Source organism: Phascolarctos cinereus, unplaced genomic scaffold (genome assembly GCF_003287225.1).
Source record: "Phascolarctos cinereus isolate Bilbo 61053 unplaced genomic scaffold, phaCin_HiC Scaffold_4;HRSCAF=312, whole genome shotgun sequence".
Classification (NCBI taxonomy): Eukaryota; Metazoa; Chordata; class Mammalia; order Diprotodontia; family Phascolarctidae; genus Phascolarctos; species Phascolarctos cinereus.
In genome coordinates, this window is record NW_027555847.1 from 642,855,040 (window position 1) to 642,874,775 (window position 19,736).

At 37.9% G+C, this 19,736-nt stretch overlaps 1 protein-coding gene across 1 annotated transcript in view; it reads right to left on the reverse strand.

Moving 5' to 3' along the window:
• Window positions 1-19,736, reverse strand: part of COL22A1 (collagen type XXII alpha 1 chain) — a 589,887-nt gene that overhangs the window by 360,416 nt on the left and 209,735 nt on the right. The window contains 3 exon segments of the mRNA XM_078153760.1: window positions 1,302-1,337; window positions 5,246-5,359; window positions 7,077-7,157. Of these exon segments, the coding sequence (XP_078009886.1) occupies window positions 1,302-1,337; window positions 5,246-5,359; window positions 7,077-7,157 (231 nt within the window).

Sequence of the window (19,736 nt, forward strand, 5' to 3'; positions counted from 1 at the left end):
GAAGACTTGAGCTCAAATCTGGCCTCAGATACCTACAGCTATGTGATCCTGGACAGATGATGTAATCCTGTTTGTCTCAATGAGTTGAGGGAAATGGCAAACTCCAGTATCTTTGCCAAGAAAGCCCCAAATAGAGTCACGAAATGTCAAATAAGACTGACATTCCTGAACAACAACAACAAATACTATGGTAGAAAAAGCTCTGGACGCCTGGATCCAGATCTAGGCTATGTCACTAATAAATCTCATGACCTTCCACCAATTACTTTTCCTCTCCAGGCTTCAGATTGTTCCTCTGTAAAATGACGAGGTCTGGCTAGATGAGCTCTATGAAAATGAGGGAGCTGGATTGATATCAAAGGTCTCTTTCAGTTCTAACAATCTATGCATCCAAATCTCTGGGCATGAATAATGGGGGCTGTTGCATTATATGTGTGACTGTAGACTCAGTAAAGAGAGGATCAGAAGCAGATATCCCTTGCTTTATAGAAATGACTTATTCCTGAAACTTGCTTCTAAAAGGAATGTCACTAAATTGAATGATGTTTGATATGTCCTGGAACATTCATTGTTGAAAATAACTCTCTAGACTCAGTTCAGTGACCACTTGGTCCCCTCAGATGCTATTTAAAACCTCCAAAAGAGTCTGGCCATGAAGCACTCAGGGATTCAGGTATTGTCAGGAGAGCCATGATGACGACAATCCGAAAAGAATCAGAACATGGCCCAGTTCAATCCAAGCTAACAAGCTACCCTATGCAAGGGAGGCACTGTGTTAGGCAATGAGGACATTAAGAAAACATGAAAAACAGACCTTACTCTCAAGGACCTTATAGCCTAGCCTGGTAGGGAGAGGATGGTATACAACATATAAACAGATAATAATCATATACATGACAATTTGAGGAGAAAGGGGAAAAACTCTAAAAACTGTAGTGACCAGAAAAGGCTTGCCCTAAGGATAGCATATAAGTTCATCCTTGAAGGAAGCTCAGGATTTTAAGAGGTGAGGGTGAGGAAGGATGGCATTTGAGACATGAGAGATTTTGCCTGAGTGAAAAAAAAAGAGAGATGAGAGATGGCATGATAAATTTGGGGAAAACAAGTAATCTGGTTTAGTTTGAGAGCTGACTGACAGAGAGGAGAGGTAGGATGATATAAGGTAGGCTGGAGGAAAATTGCAAATGCTAAGCTGAATACTCAGTATTTTATTCTAAATCCAGTAGGGAGGCACTGAGGAAAGGTGTGGGGAGATGATATAATTATGTTTCAAGTATCTAATAGATTTCATGGATACTGACCTTGAGACCTCGTGGTCCCTCGATGCCCCTCTCACCCTATGGGAACAAAGACAAAGGTATACTTAAAGTTTAGTTTCACATTACTCCCTTTCACTCAATGCTAGCTTCTCTAGCATCCAACACACAAAGATGAAACCCACTGGCTGCAATTTCAAGGTTATGTCTAAACAGTATTATGTTAATTACATGTGTAAATATTTTCCCTCCCCCATTTTAGCATAACAAAAACGTATTGTCTAATATCTAATCATGCCTAGCATTTTACAGGTAGGAAGAGTTCAATGAGTGTTGGAGAGAGATACTAAACATATTACATGTAGGTTTGTAGCATTTTTCTTAACTGAATTGTCATCCAATTGATTCCAAATGGATAAACATTTTGTTGCACATAGACATATTCCTAGGTCTTAGAAGAGAAGATATATAGATATAGATATAGATATAGATATAGATATAGATATAGATATAGATATAGATATAGATATAGATATAGATATAGATATAGATATAGATATAGATATAGATATAGATATAGATATAGATAGATATAGATACAGATGCAAATTGCTTAAGGGGCAAAAATGGATATCATAGAAGAGCCAGTGAAATGAGGGAAACCAAGAGAAACGTGGAATGATCTCCAGTTCTTGATTACATTCTAATACAGAATACCCCAAAGTGCTGTCAGATGGTCTGGTATCTCTAACAATGTTGAGTTGAATTAGGCAGGTCTTAGATGATCACAAGGCACTAGGGAAACTGACGTTCATTTCTCTATGCTGGTTTCAGCCATTTTCCTGAGGTCCAAGACTACTGGCCATGTGGTCCTTTTGCAGCTGTATTTACTTTTATTTACACTGAGAAGTAGGTGCATAGTGCATAGGAGGTTCACTTGTTATCAGGAAGACCCAAGTTCAAATTTTGCCTTAAACTCTAGCTGTGTGACCCTGGACAAGTCACTTAACTTCTGTTTGCCTCAGTTTTCTCAACTGTGAAATAGGGATAATAATAGAACCTACTTCATAAGGCTAATGTGAAGATCAAATGTGATTGATTTTATATATATAAACATATCACTTTGCAGATGTAAAGTGACTATATAAATGCCAGCTGCTCTTATTATTGTTAACAGATTCATGCAATATCATGGGAAGGCATGCCTACCTCAGTAGGCTCTGTTTGGCTGAGATAATGAAACCTGAGATATCAGCTGAAAACCTAGAAATCTGGCGTTACCCTTAGCAGTTAAGAGACACAGCATAGCCCAGTAGATAATATGTAAACTGAGAGAATCAAGAGTTCTGGGTTCTGATCCTTGCTATACAGTGCTTGTTGTATAATTATGTGAAGGATGCTTAATCTATGGTAATGTAACAGCAAACTCAGAGTTATTATGAAGAAAGTATTTTGCAAACCTTTGCAAAACTATTGCAATAATTTATTATGCTAAGTACTATAATATTACATTATATTATACATTACATTACTATATTATATTTATCATACTATACTATAATAATACTAACTTATTGTTGTTGTGTGAGTGACTGTGCAAACACACACATGCACACCTAATTATTTCCAGGAATAAAAACAGTTGTTGCACATTTACCTGAGAAGATACAATAATTTTTATTTCTTTTATATCCCCCTGCCCCAATGGGGCTATGTCTGGCACTGAGCATATAACAGGCACTTAATTAAGATTTTTCTGATTGTTTGATAGGCCTAGATAATCTCATCTACCTAGATAAAGTAAGAAAAATAATTCATTTTATCAGATACACCCTTAGAATTCCTTACTGTGCTTATTAGCCTTCTAAAATTCACTGAAGCCACAAGCCAGTGCAAGGGATAATACTGAGGGTGAATTCTAAAGGAGATTGTTTTTGGCTGACTTCAAGGTTCTGGGTGTGCTGTCTGCATATGTGTGGTAGTGGGTGCTGAGCAAAATTGCTTGGCAGCTAGATACCTATTATTTCAGTTTCTTAATTGAAAGCAGAAAATCTGGGGAAATCAGATCAGATGATCTCTGTGATTCTATTGACTTGCAAAAACTAGAAAAAAAAATGACTGGTCCAGCTATAAACCTCAAAGCCTGAGCGTTTTCCTTGGACTAGACAAATTACGTGATGTTCAACAGGGTAGTCCTAACTGTATCTCCTCTTTATATTATTGCTCCAGGCACCAATCCTAATGATGTACCATCATCCAAATCTGGTGTTTTTATTATTTTAAATAGAAACAATTCCCATTTGCAAAGCCCTCCAAGGTACATCATCGTCACCATCGCCACCACCATCAGCAGCAGCAGCAGCATTACCCAACATTTATACAACACTTAGTATATGCCAAGTTCTACACTAAACTCTTTACCAATATTATCGTATTTGATCCTCACAATAACGCTGAAAGGTAAGTACTATTATCTACATTTTACATATGAAGAACTGAAAGAAATTGAGGTTAAATGAATGTCCAGGATTACACAGCTGTAAGTGTCTGAAGCTGGATTTGAACTCAGGTTTTCCTGACTTCAGCCCTAGCATTCTAACTACTGTACCACTTAGCTGCACTTTCTCCACAATGATCCTGTGAGATGTGTTGTTCTAATATTACTCTTCTAATTTAAAAGATAAGACAGTGGAAGGTGAATTGAATTGACCACAGTCAAAGAGCTATCTTTAGAGCCAGTACTTTTAACTCTAAGAATCAACTCTGCTGGATACTGACTTCCAATTACACTATGCTTCTCTCTTATCTGAAATAGTCATGGAATCAGTCAACCAGCTAGTCAATGAGCATTTATTAAGTGCCTACTATGTTTCAGGGACTGTGCTAAGAACTATAAAAGTACTACAGTGGTAGTGAATGGGCTGGGAAATATGGTTTGGAGTAGGGTGGAGTAGAGTAGATAAAGAGGCCTTATGAAAGCAACTTACATTCAGTTAAACACTTGAGGTCAGTGTTCTCCAAATGTTGATGTAAGTATTTTAGAAAAAAACATCTCTTAAGTGTCTTTCATTTCAGCTCTACCCTTCTAAAAGGGTCAAACCACTCATGTGGACCCTCTGCATCCTTAGACACATTTCTCCGACCCTCATATTTCATTCTCCTCTATGAGATGAATTCATGATGTATAGAGTGGTTAGTAAATATTTCTCGACCAAGTCACTGATGATCCATTTATTGAGAGAGAGTCCTATTCAAATATGAATTGGGCTAGAAGGCCCTTTCTACCTCTGAGATTGCATCATTCAATTTGGTAAAGAAATTGCTAAGAACTACCCACAAGTGATTTTTAGAATAGTTCGCTTGACTGTTAAATTAGGAATAGGGGACATAATGTGATAATTATAAACAAAGTTTAGCTTTATATTAAGACCAGATAAGGAAAAGATAGGAAAGGTAAGATGTAACCATGTGACCATATTAAAATCACAATTCATTTCATAGTTCTTATTCTTATATTCAAACAATGTTTTCCTTTTGTGTTGTATACTGGTGGAAATACCCTATAGTAGCGAGCCCCAAAAAATCAGTGGGGAGGAAAACACCTTCAGAGAATTAAAGGTATAGATTTAATCACAAAATCAGCAGTTTCCCTATCTATACTAGGCTAGGAGTCCATTACAATGACCAGCTGATATAAATTAGATTGCTGGCTCCTTGAAAGCAGGAGTCATATTGGTGTTGTCCTTTCCGCTGGTGCCCATCACATGACCTTGGACGTATGTACTTAATAAATATTTCATTTTGTTACCAATAAAAAAAAAGGAACTAGAAGTATGATCTATAATGACCATGTACTTGGCTACATCCTATGATCCAAAATTATGCAAATGAGAAGCAAATTTCTTCTGATAGCTGAAAGTGTCTTAGTGGAAAACATCACCAGAGGTGACCCTTGCTTTGGGAAGAAGGAGGAGAGGTCTTAAGAGCACCTTTTCCCCAGTAGGGCAGGAACAATTGATGGTCTTCAGAAAGCCAATCTGCTCACTGCCAATTGTGGGTGGTATCTCTGGTAGAGGGGCTTCTGTGATGACAGTCACCTGGCACTGAAGAAGGAAAAACAGAGAACAAGATATATTGACTTCTCCACTCAGTGTCCAAACCACCATATATCACCATTGGGCTTTGACTTTTACAATGCCCTTTCCTTCTAACAACCCAAGTTTAACCAATGCCATTTTATAGCTGAGCTAATTGAGGTTCAGAGATGTTAAGGGACTTGCAAAGTCACATACGTATGTATGTGTGTGTATATATATGGGGGGGTGTAGAGGTTCACAAAGAAGTTTTGGAGCTGGACTAAAAATCAGATTTCCTAATTCTATACCATGCAGCTTCTCCAGAAGTCAAGTTAGTCAGTGGGAGGGGTAACCCATAAAGAGCTACAACGTGTTAGGAACCTAAACTGAAAGAATATGAAGTACCATGAAATCTCACAAGAGAGAAATTTGTTCTATTTTGGATATAGACACTTGGAAAGGCAAAGATTTTAAGCTCTTTCTTCTTCTCATAGAAAAACAAAAGCAATAAAAGGAAAACAAAATGAATGCCCATCCACTGGGAAATAGACCAAAAAAAAACTGTGGCAAATTTGCATAGCAGAATAATTTTTCATTATAAGAAATTGATATAAGGAATTCTTAGAAATAAGGGAAGACCATAAGTAAAAAAAACAAAGTTCCCAGAAAAAACATACACAAGGACTATAATAACAAAAACAATAGCAGCTAAAATCAGATTAAATGCCATGATACATCCTTATCTTGGAGAGCAAATGATGAAACATGCATTCCTGCTCCCAACAGAGAGGTGGAAGATTATGGGAGAAGAATGGTTCATAAGCTATCAGAGACTGGTAAATTTGGGTTCATTGCGTTGCTCTATTACAAGAAAGGTGAAAACATATCAGAAAATAACTGTAGTATGAAAAAGGCAAAATTACAAGTTTTTTTTCAGCATTTATGCTCTTGAAAGGCAGGCACTGAATCTTCTCTTTTCTCAATGTTAGGACCCCAATAAAAGCTTGATATATGCTGGCACTGAGTATAAGCTTCATTCCTAAAAAAAGATTGCTTTGACAGGGAAAAGCATACCAGGAGGAACTAAAAAATAACACTAATTACAGACTACACTAAGAATTAGTATACACCAGATTTAAGGAAAAAGGTAAAGCCTGATTTGGGCCAAAAAGACAAAGACATTTGTTAACTCATGTCTTTGTGGAAATGGGGGTTGATAACACAAGTGAAACTGGGGTGCCAGATATGGCTGGCTATGTGACCCTGGGAAAGTTATTTGTGTACAGGAATCATAGTGATGTAATGGAAAAAGGATGAGATTTGGAATCAAGAGATTGGTTTGAATCAGCTTAGTCATAAGCTTTGTGACCTCGGGCAAATCACCTCATCTCTCAGTTTCTTCTTACATAAAATGGAGATGAAGAGTCATCTATTGTTTTCCTCATAGAGTCGTTGTAAGGAAATGCCAACCTTCTAGCACATAATGTGGTATCATCTTAGCTCTCCTTCTAGAATGGAAGCTCCATGAGGACAAGGACATTGTATTAATCATTTTTTTATTCACCACAGTACTTAGCATTGGATATGTATATAGCAGATACTTAAAATACTAATTGAATGAATAAATGAGAGTAAATGAATTTATTGTCCTAATGGTCAGGCAGGAAATATCTATGTCCAACTGAAATTTCTCCTCCTTTCATTTAAGGCCATATCTTTTTGCTCTGTGGACAGTATATCTTACTGGTCCTGAAGGGATGTCACAGCAGGTTTCCAATTCAGCATGTCGAGAGTCACAATAAATCACTATCCGCTGCAGATCAAACTGAAAAAGAAAGAAGAGATGATCAATCCTAGACAGGATGAAATACTAATGCATCCGCCATCTTTGGGTGCCAATTCTCAGCTTCCCTCTTTCAGAAAGTCTTCCCTGGTTCTGGATCCCAATGATCTGTCTCCTCCTCTGAAGCCCATAATACCTCTACAATATAATAATATACGATTTAATATATAATATGTGATGATGCAGCTGTGTGGCACCATGGATAGAGTGCTGGGCTTGGAGTCAGGAAGATTCGTTTTCCTGAGTTCAAATCTGGCCTCAGACACTTACTAGCTGTATGACCCTGGGCAAGTCTCTTAACCCTGTTTGCCTCAGTTTCCTTATCTACCAAATGAGCTGGAAAAGGAAATGGCAAACCACTCCAGGATCTTTGCCAAGAAAACCCCAAACAGGGGTCACAAAGAGTGGGACATGATCAAAAAAACAACTGAACAACAACAAAAATAATATACGATTTAACAAATGATTATATACTACTGTGCATAGCTTGCTAAAGAAAATGCTCACATGAGAACTTGGTTTGGTCTTCTCCCAACTAGATCTTAAATTTTCCAACAGGAGGGGTCATAGCCTATAAAAAGGAGATAATGTGCTATAGCGGGAACTGCACTGGATTTGAGTTGAGTGTATTGCATGAAACAAACATTGACTTCGGAGTCCAAGGATGTAGGTTCAAATCCCATCTCTGATGGTTGTCTTTAGGCAACTCATTTTTCACCACTCTGTGCCTCAGTTTCTTAATTTGTAAAATGAAGAAATTGAACTAGAAGTACCCTGATGTCTTTTCCAAATCTATGTCTATGATCCCATGATATTTGATCTCTTACTCTGACACTTAATAGGCTTGACATATTGTGAGAATCTTTTCAGCTGCCCAAACTTCCTCTTCTGTAAAATGGGGACTGTACAGTATTCTTGTTTCTACAGGATTGTTGAAAGGGAAATGCTTTGGAGGCAGCAACACACCACAGAAAGAGTGCTAATAACAGCAAACAACCTCTCTATAGAGCTGTGACAGACACTGTCCCCTAGGGCACATAAAGCCAGACTCAGAGCTAACAATATTTGGGTTCAAGTCCCATCTCTGACGTGTGTCATAGAGGCATAGTGTGTCTCTGGTTGGCTCTGTGTTTAGTGTCCAAGAAAACTCTCTGAGACATTAAGTTGCAAAGTGGTTGCTGATATGCACTGGTAGAAGGGAATTTCCTTACGAGGAGATCCTCGCACCAGTAAAATCACAGGTCCAAAAAGCAAAACAAAAATAGCACTTTAACATTTACCAAGCCCCATTTTCATCACAGTTCTGCCAAAGAGGCAATATGGAAAAAAGAGCATTGACCTTGATATCAAGGGAAGCCTTGATTACAATCACAGCTCTGATATTTCTGTGTAACCTTGGGCAAGTGGCAATCTTCCTGTTTTTTAGTTTCTTCATTTATAAAATGGGAATATTAATATTTATACTGCCTACCTAAAATGTATACAGCCTATCTCACAGGGCAATTGCCACAAAGGTGTTTTTGTGAGCTCTACAGCACTTATAAATGAGTCATTATTTTATTGCCTACTACCTCCTGAAGTGGCCCACACCATTTTGGGATAGTTCTAATTGTTAGGAAATTTTTGCCTAAATCTGCATCTCTTCAACCTTGACTCATTTCTCCTAGCTCTGCCCTACTTCTGGGCTTAAGCAGAACAAGTCTATTTCTCACTCCATATGAAAGTCCTGCAAAACGAGACAGCTATGATGTGCCCCCTGGTTTCTTTTCTCCAGAATAAGGAGCCTTCTTCAGTTGATCCCCATATGACATGAAAATTAGACCCTTCATCAAATAGATTGCTCCCCTCTCCATGAATAGTCTCTTGTAATAAAGTAAAACAATTAAGTAAAACTAACAATGTAGTGACCTCATCATCTGAAAGTACATGAAACATTCTATTTCTGTAGTACCTCTCTTTTTAATGTTTCTAATTAAAAGAAATGTATTTTCTTTTCCTCCTACTTATTACCTCATTAAGTAAGAAAAAGAAATAAAAGTTTCTTGTAATAAGTATCAATATATATGTACATATATATATATATACATATGTATATATATGTACATATATATATATACATATGTATATATATGTACACATATATATACATATGTATATATATACATATATATGTATATATATGTATATATATATACATATATATGTATATATATACATATGTATATATATATATGTACACATATATATACATATGTATATATATACATATATATGTATATATATATGTATATATATATATATATATATACATATGTAGAGTGGGACATCCCCCCACATGTATAAGTATGCATGTGTATCTCATTCTATACCCTAAATTTGTCACCTTTCCAGTGGGTTGTTATGTTTCATCATCATTCACCTGGACACTCTCCAGCTTACCAATACCCTTCTGGAAATATTATGTTAAGAACTCAAAACAGTTTTAATTGTGGTATAGCTAAAGCAGAGTAGTGGGGAGATCACGTCCTTCTTCCTGGAAGCTGTCTCTTAAAATGTGGGATTTTTTGGCTGCCAAATCACAGTGTTAACTCATGTTGACTTCACCTTCTACCAAAATCTCTGTATACTTTCCAGACAAACTTCTGTCTAATCATGATTCTCCTATCTTTCATTTGTGAATTAGATTTCTGAACTCAATTGGAAGATGTTACATTTGACTAAGTTATTTTTCATTGTTTTACCTTCAGTCGAGCGTTCTAACTTGTCAAGGTATTTTTGGATCCTGACTTTGTCATCCAAAATGTTTGTTTTCCCTCCAAGTTTGATGTCATCTGAAAACTTAATAACAATGCTTTCTGTGCCAATTTCTAAATCATTGATTTAAAACAACTGTTAAAAAGCACATGACCAAGTAAAGAACCCTGGGGCACTACACTGGGAATAACCTCTATCATTTCCAAAACCATCTAATTATATCAAAATCTGCTCCATAATTGGGAGCATTGAAAGTATTGTTTCAGGTTTCGTATTTGTATAGGCATCTAAGTATCAAAATGGATAGATTACTGGATTTGGAATCAGAAGGACCAGAGCTCAGATCCTGCCTCAGACATTCCCTAGTTGTGAGACCCTAGCCAAGCCATCTAACCTCTGCCTCCATCTCCTCATTTGTAAAATGAAGATAACAACAGCTCTTATCTCCCACGTTGTTTTGTAGACCAAATGAGTTAACATATATAAAGTACTTTGGCAAGCCTATCAATCAATAAATCAGTATTTATAAACCCTAAAGCACCCCAGTATCTAACACAGTGGCTAACATTTAGTAGGTGCTTAACAAATCCTTGTTTATTGACTGACTCATTATTTGAGCTCTTCAACACTTCCACTGACCCTACACAGGTCACTTCCCCTCATTGGATGTCAATTTCCTCATGTATAAAATGAGAATATTGAACTAAATGATTTCTAATATCCTTTCCACATATTCTATCCTATGTCTTATTTTCTAACGTTCTATCTTCTATTTTCTCTTTCATCTGTAACATTCTATATTCTAATATTTTAATGTTATATAACCTGAGGTCCCCTTATCTCTAACATTCTATATTTGAATATCCTATGTTTCAAGAATCCTTCCAACTTTAATGTTCTATGACATAAGGTCCCTTCCATAGTAACATTCTATATTCTAATATTCTACATTCCACAAGTTTTTCCAACTTAAATCTTCTATGCCCAAGGTCTCTTCCACTTCTAACATTCTATATTCTCCTTCCTAATAGCCTATGTCCTAAGGCTTGTGGTAAGTCCATCATTCCATGAAATGTTTTACTAGACACTTCATTATGTCATTCATCTTGTTATAACATGGGTAAAACAATAGTGCCTTCTGACACAATAATAACACATTATAATATTTCACTATAACACATGAAATCTATTTAAATTACATCATATACTTCCATTTGTAGTGACTTTTTAGTCACAAAACACTTCTACTATTTCATTTGAAACTCACTATAGCACTTCTGAGAGAAGAAGTAAAAAGATGATTGATATTCTTTGTTTTGCAGAGAAAATAAGGCTTAGAGAAGGGACTTTTCCAAGGACTGGTTGCAAAGTATTTTTCCTACCTATCAATAAAGATGCGGTTATCTGTAGGTAAGGAACGACAGATACACTGTCAGAAATGGCCAAACTATTGATTTGTTTATAAGTATTTCTTCATTCCAAAGAAGTGTCTATTTTGGAGTGGTGGAGTCACTGGGAAGGGATAGTTATATTAAAGAGAAATATCAATAAAAGATTAATGAAATATTTTCCCAAGGAAAATAACGCACCAGGAACACCATACATTGAGCCAGAATGCCAACCAGTCACTGCACCGTACCTGTGACTTCACCTTGCGACCTAGTCTATTCTATTACGTGGTCCTGGTTTGTCCCCTTTGACTCATAAGAAAATCGGTGGTACAAAACTTCCAGCCTTCAAAGGCAAATGCATTTGAGGAACGGAAGGGGAGTGGCTCTGCTATTAGAATGATGAAATCTGTAAAATGAGAACAATAATCCATGGACTCCTTATCTAGGCTCAGAGACTCCCAGAAATAAACACTTGAGTTCCAATATCAGCTTACGAGCTCTGTGACCAAGGACAAATCATAGCTTCTTTGAGCTTCCTCAGCTATTGAATGGACTGTCCTGGATTACCTCTAGATTATCTTTTCATCTCTAAAGTCTACAGTCCCATGATTCCCATCTTCAGCCTGGAAACCTTTATCCTTTAGGCCATATCTAGTCAGGTTGTAATAGCTATCTTCGGACAAGATAGCCTTGACCCCAGACAGTAGCACTAAACACAAGGGGTGTAACAGGTACAGAGAACCAGTCGATAAGCTTTCGTTGTTCAGTTGTTTTAGTTGGCCCGACTCCTCATGAGTCTATTTGGGGTTTTCCTGGAAAAAGTAACTGGAGTGGTTTATCATTACCTTCTCCATCTCATTTTACAAATGAGGAAACTGAAGCAAACAGAGTTGAGTGACTTTCTAGGGTCACATAGCTAGTAAGTGTATGAAGCTTGATTTGAACTCAGGTAGATGAGTCTTTCTGACTCCAGGCCTGAAACTCTATCCACTATACCATGCCCAGGGAAAATAGGAATGGTGAAAAAAAAAAATCATCCCTATCATGAAGGAGCTAACGAACTAATAGAGGAGACAACATGTAAATAACTACATAAAAACAAGGTATATAATATCTATAGCTAGCATTTATATAGCCCTTTAAGGTTTGTAAAGCACTTTTCAAATATTCTCTCATTTTATCTTCACAGAAACCCTAGGAAGTAGGTGGTATTATTATTTTGATTTTACTTATAAGGAAAATGAGGCAGTCAGAAGTTAAATGACTTTCTCAGTGTCCCAAAGTTAAGGGATGTCCAAGGCAGGATTTGAACTCAGGTCTTCCTGATTATAGGTCCAGAACTTCATCCACTGTACCATCTACCTATGAATGGAAAGCAATCTCAAAAGCAAGGTACTATCATTAAGGACAGCTGGGAAAAGGCCTCTTCCAGATGGTGAGATCTGAGCTGAGTCCTGAAGGACTTAGCCTGGGAAACCAGGACATAGAGATGAGGAAGAATTCTAAGCCCTGGGGACACTAGTGAAAAGGCAGCAAAGTGGGGACATAGAGAGTCATGAGTGAGGAAGAGTTAGAAGGCCAGTATCACTGAATTGAATAATATATAGAGGACAGTAGTGTAAGAAGAATAGAAAGGTTGGAAAGGAACAGGTTTGAAGATCTTTAAAAGCCAATCAGAAAATGTTCTATTTGATCTTAGAGGTAATAGGGAGGAATTGCAGTTTGTTGTATCAGGGTAACAGGGTCAGGTAGGAGAGGATAGTTTTAACCCAATGTAAGAGAAAAAGATTGCTTATAAATTAGAACAGTCCAAAAATAAAGAGGCTGAATGATGAGAATCACAGAGCCTCTGCACTGGAAGGGACCCCAGCAAGTATCTACTCTAACATGTACCTGAGCATGTATTCCATCTGTAATACCCCTGATAAGTAGTCACATATTTAAACTCTTTTCTATTATTACCCTTCGTATTTTTGAGGAAGAAAAAAGAAAATCCTATAATTCTCTCACTACCAATGCCCCCCACTAAGTTTTCTTGTTTCCATGTTAAAAACCCTTCCCTGTTTGGAGGATGAGGAATATACCAGAAAGAAAGTCTGTCTCACCTACAGAAATAAACCCCTGTTTACAGTTGGGATTCTAAGTCAGGGTTAAGCCAAGAGAACTCAGCTGGTTTCTGGCCTGAGCACCATTTTAAACACCACTTCATAACTCTGGGGGCAAAAGACAAACGACATTTTTCCCTTGGCTCTGCAGCCAAGTGTCTGTTTCCACTATTCTGCGTTTTCTATAAAAATGGGATCGCTTCGGCCTAAGCTTGACCGAGAGCAATGAGGCATGAGGGCCCAGTAAAACAATGACATATCAGGATATCGTCTCAGAAATATGGGCTTGAGGGCTCTTTACTGTTTATGTCTCTAAAGTTTTATCAGCTGAATTGGGCATGCGAAATGATAGAAGGCTGCACTGATGGGGCCAAGCCAGGTGAGGTCAGGGTCAAGTCAAGTCATGTAGGATCAGAGAAGCTAACCATCAGAAAAGGATGAGGAACTGGTCACTGCTTCCTGAAGGAACCTGAGCATCATAGATTCACAAATGCTCTTCCCATCTCTGGAAAGTCATAAAGTTTCACAGAGGCCACCCAAGTTTTCATTTGGACAAAGGAGTCATAAACTTGAAGACAGTGATGGGGGCATAAAAGGCAAGGGAGGCATCAGTGTGCTGGCATATTTAACAATTTGTTTTCTGAAAAAAAAAATGGACTCAGGAAACACCACATTAGCAATATTTTCTCCATCACTTTTTTTAAATATTGACAATCAATAACCAAAATTAATAATAATAATAATAATAATAATAATAATAATAATAATAATAAAGCAGCTCTGATTTTGGGTGTTTACTGATTTCCAAAATATAAATGCTCACATTGAAATTTTAACAAGGAAAACTGGTTTGAGTCCACTCTAGCACACCCCAAAAGGAGGTGTCAGGGACTGGGCCAAAGACCTGGCAATAGCCACTGATCATTCTAGATCCAGGGCAGTGTCTGCCTTGAGAAGAAAGACAGAGGGAGAAGGGACTCAATAATTTAGGGTAAAATATTCAGCACTGGGTCTGGATTCAAGTCCCAACTTTGTCAGGTGTTTTGAGGTGAGCCATAATAGCTCCTTATCTTTAAAATGGGGAAAATTAAAAGCTACAATGTTAATGTGAGAAAGGACCACAGAGATATCATCCAGTCTAATTTCTTCACGTTATAAATGAGGAAACTAGAGGCAGCTAGGTGGCCCAGTGGATAGAGAGCACTGGCTCTGCAGTCAGAAGGACCTGAGTTTAAATCCAGCCTCAGAGCTGTGTGACCCTGGGCAAGTCACTTAACTCCAACTGCCTTGCCAACAAATAAATAAATAGATGAGGAAACTGAGATATTAAATGAGATAATTTTAAGAGTTGTTATACGAGGTAATAGGGACAAGAAGGAACTGGATAAGGCCATGCAGAGAATGGTAGCTCTTACCTCACAAACTTATTGTAAGGATCAAATCTGATAATCTATGTAAATCTATGTATGCAGTAGAGAAATGTTAGGTGTTATCCTGAAAGATGCTTTCTATTTGGGAAGATGCAGTATTCCAGGGATTCTGTGTATCTCCGAGTGAGGTTGCTTGGAATTACAGAATCCAGAATCAAGCTTAGAAGGGGTCTTACAAGCCATTGAGGATAACTCCTGTTATTATTGCTGTTGAGTAGTTTTTCAGTCTCATTCAATTCTTTGTGACCTCATTTAGGGTTTTGTTGGCAAAGACACTGCAGTGTTTTGCCATTTCCTTCTTCAGCTCATTTTACAGCTGAGGAACTGAGGCAAACAGGGTTAAATGACTTGTCCAGGGTCACACAGATAGTAAGTGCCTGAGGCCGAATTTGAACTCATGAAGATGAGTTTTCCTGACTCCAGGCCTGATACTCTAGCCACTGTGCCACCCAAACTCACATAGCTAGTAAGTGTCTGCGGCCACATTTGAACTCAGATCTTTCCAGTTCCAGGCCCAGTGCTCTATCCACTGCACCATCTAACTCCTCAAGGCTGACTCTTACCTGAATAAGAATCCCTTCTTACCCTGTCCGGCTAGTGGTTATCCAGTCTCTACTTGTAAAGAAATCAATTAAGGGAGATATCCCACAGGTTCCCAAGGCATTCCATTTCATTTTTGAAATATAATTCTCATTATTAGTAAGATTTTTCCTTATGTGCAACCTAAAACTGGTTCTCTGGAAGATCTATCTGTTGCTATTAATTCTGTTTGGGGGCTAAGCAGGACAAATCTACTCCTTCTTCTATGTGACAACCTGAGAATGGCAGCTGCCATGCTCCTTGTGCACTACCCTCCTCTTCCCATCCCCCCAAATCTTCTCATCAGCCTAAGAATCACATGTCCTTCAACAGACCCCCAGAGGGTCTTAAAGGGTCTTCACTTGACTACTATGCTTGCCCTCCTCAAGACACTCTCAACCTTATGACTATCTTACCTAAAATGAGTGCCCAGAAGACCGTGTGATATTCCATATAAAGAATGTCCCCGAAGTCTTACTGTAATTTTCCACTTGAATAGCTTAAAGTATGATAGCATTCTTCAGGTTTTTGAAAGGTTGTCACAGAGAAGAGAGATTAGACTTGTTCTATTTACTTTAAGAGCTAAAACTGCCCTAAGACTTTTGGGATATTCTGTATAACCAAAATATGTGGGAAGATGCTATAGTTCTCTTAATGCAGTCCAAGATGAAAATGGGTTTATTTAGTTGCCATCTTTGTTTTAGCTGTCATAGCTGTCATATTTCCCTGTTAATGCATATTGAGCTTGGAGGGCAAAAACAACCCCAGATATATAGTTAATAATAATAATAAATAGCTAATATATATAGCATTTACCATGGGCCAGGTACTATGCTAAATGCCTTATAATTATTATCTCATTTGATCCTCACAACAACCCCGGGAGGTAGGTGCTATTATTATCACCATTTTACAGATGAGCAAACTGAGGCAGACAGAGGTTAAATGACTCACCCAGAGTCACACAGCTAAGAAGTGTATGAGGCCAGATTTGAACTAATGTCTTCCTGATGCCAGGCCCACAGCTCTATCCACTGTGCCCCACATCTTGAATTTGTGAAGTTGATTTTCTTCTTTCTTTTATTAACCTTCAGTTTAAGACATATTTATCTTTATTAAATTTCAGTGTGAGAGGTAGGTTGGTATAGTGGATAGGAAGACCTAGTGTCTTACGTATATTAACTGTGTGGTAACTCGGTTGCCTGGGAAACTCACTTAAACCCTCTGTACCAAAGACAACTCTCTAAAACTATAAATTGCAGAGAAGGCATCAGCCTGCATAGGTACAGAGAATTTCCTCAATTGGGAGTTCCTCATACAAATGGAATCACAGGTCTAGTCTCTATTCTTATCCTTAAATTTCACCGTATTAGATTCAGCCTGGCATCTTATTCTGTCAAAATCATTTTGCATCCCTACTGAGTCACCCAGAATCTTAGCTTTGTATCACCAACGTCTGATGTCACTCAGCCTCTGTTCATAGAACTGTTATATCACTGATGGTAGAGAGAGCTTTAGAGATCATTCAGTCCACTTCTTTCATTTTACAGACCATTCGTTGGCCTCCGTTTCCTCGCATGTAAAATGAGGGGATTAAAGTGTACTTTAAGCACAGTTTCAGGTTTAAACCTGCATGCCTCTGCCTAGCTGATCCTAGTTCCATGGGATTTTTAGAACCTACAAAAAGTACAGGTTATTTCATCAAACTGTCTTACATTACAGATGAGGAAAACAGAGCTCAGGTAATTTGTGACTTGACTGAGGTCACAGAGGTGGTAGTAGAGGGAGGATTCACACCCAGGTATCTGATTCTAAATCCAGTGTTCCTTAACATAACGACCATCCTGCCTATAAATTTTCATGATCCAGTTTCATGGGTAAAAATTCATGTTGTTTCCAAATACCTAATCTGTGTGATATTGTGAACACATTTCATTTGTGAAAAACAAGCTTAGGTTTAAGTTCAAATAGAGTGTTTACAATGTTCCCTGGTGCTTTTTCTTTCCTCCCTGAGAAAACAAACACAAAATCCAACTCATTTGTCATCCTTGTTTAATGCATGAGCTATAATCCAGAGAGTTGCAAAGACCAAATCCTAGATCCCTTCATGCTGGAGTTTTAAAGCAACTGCAGTAAGGTCAAGATGTCATCCTTGATAAGACAGGCAGAGAAACTTACTTACATAAAACTCCAAAGGGCTATAAATGTCCCTTACTCAGTTCACAGGCAGCTAAGTAAGCTAAAAGAATAATGATGCTTCATTAGCATGGTCTGCTCCCTGTTTTTTGAAGAAGAAGGCTTGAGAGTGGCCAGATTTCTGTTTAAAAGGAAGGGTGAGCAACAGATAGGTTACCTGGTAGTCACCTCTTGCTAATGTCATGGCAGTACATATCGAGCCAGGGAGAGTTGGCAAAGCAAAACTGGCATGCAAGAGTGGATTTTTCCTCCTGGAAGGACAGCTCAGTGTTTCAGAAGAAAAAAACTCTTGTCACTGATGTGCATGTCTAATCTCTCCTACTCTACTGTCAGCTTCCTCAGGGCTAGGGTTATGTCTTATTCTGATACCTTACCTTTATATAATAATTTAAAGTTACAGGATCAAAAAATATTAGTGCTAGAAGGAAACTCAGAGACTTCCTGGTCCAATCTCCTTACTTTACAGATGAAGAAACACAGGCTCGGTGAGAAGTAATTTGACCGAAGCATCGCGATAATCTACCTTGGTCATAAGATTGTGGAATTTAGTGCTGGAAGGGACCTTAGAAATCAAAGAATCATTGAGTCATAAGAACTTAGATGATAGGACCATAGATCTACAGCTAGGACCCCAGAGGCCATCTGTTCTAACCTCTTTGTTTTATGGATGAGGAAACTGAGGCCCAGAATGAATGTTACTTCTACAAGATCACCCAAGCAGTGTCAGAGATGGGATTCGAACCATGCCACCATAACTACTAACTTCTGATAATCCACTACTACCAATCATGTGCCTTTCAATAGTGATTTAAAGTTGGCAAAATCCTAAGTGTAGATTGAAAAGGTAGTTTTCTGTTTGCTAACAGTGTAGACCCTCCTTGATTCAGAACTGACTTGACCCTTTTAAAAAAGAGAACACTTCCAAAGGTCCTGAGATCTGTTCTAAAGAAACAAAGGAAAATATTATATTGACTCTAATTATCAGGATCTGAGAAGCAGACATAAGTTTATGCATAGATTCAAGAAGAAATCTGATTTAGAATATGGCATATGATATGACTGGAGTGGAAAGATAGATGAGGTTTAATAACACAAAAGTCTTTTAAGGTACCTTCCTCTCTCCTTTCTTCCCCTATCCTCTTTCTCTCTTCTCTCCTCTTCCTTTCCTTCTCCTCTCCTTTCATCTCCTCCTCTCCTCTTCTTCCTTTCCTCTCCCTCTCCTCTCTCATTCTCTCCTCTTCCCCTTAACTCTTTTTCTCCTAGCAAGGGGATCAGCAGGTGGCAACATTGCTCCTCTTGTAGGTAGAGGAGAATGTAGAGAAGAGACAAATGGATGGATAATGAGGCATGAAATTATCACTAGACTTTGGCATGGCTATCCCCACCTTATGCAGTGTTGTCTTTACATCTTTTCTTTTCTAATCATTCATCTAAATGCCTTCCTTCCTTCATTTTTCTTTGTGCCTCTTGGACTGCTCCATGTCCAGCAAGTTTAGCTCAATTTCCATCTGGTCCAGAAAATCATCTCTGAATATTGCATCTCACATTCCTAATTATCTTTACTCCTAAGCACAGTTTGTATCCTTAGACTCCACCTCCCTGCCTCTCTACTTTGGTCATGTTCTTCATAAAGAAGCCATCAACAAATGTTCATGTAAAGTAAAGACATATTTTTCAATGTAAATGATTCTGCCCTTAGTCTCCCCACATTATCTTGTTGTGAATTTGATTTTGAGTATAACAGGTTTTCTTGAAGTATGGTCCACCTTGGAGAACAGTCAATAGTGGACACTTCATACATTACTACTACTACTACTACTACTACTACTACTACTACTACTACTACTACTACTATTACCACTACTACCACTACTACTACTACTAATATGACTAATTTATATCTCTTCAAAGTTGTCAAGGTTCTTTCAACATAGCTCTTTTGGGAGGTGGGTTGTTTAATAGTCATTTTCTTCATTTTTCAAATGAAGACATTGAGTTCCTGAGAAGAGGAGTGAATAGCCCGTGGCCATCCATGGGCTCTTTACTTCTATAGAATTCCAGAATAGGAAGCACCTTCAGAAGCTATCTAATTTAACCTATACCTAA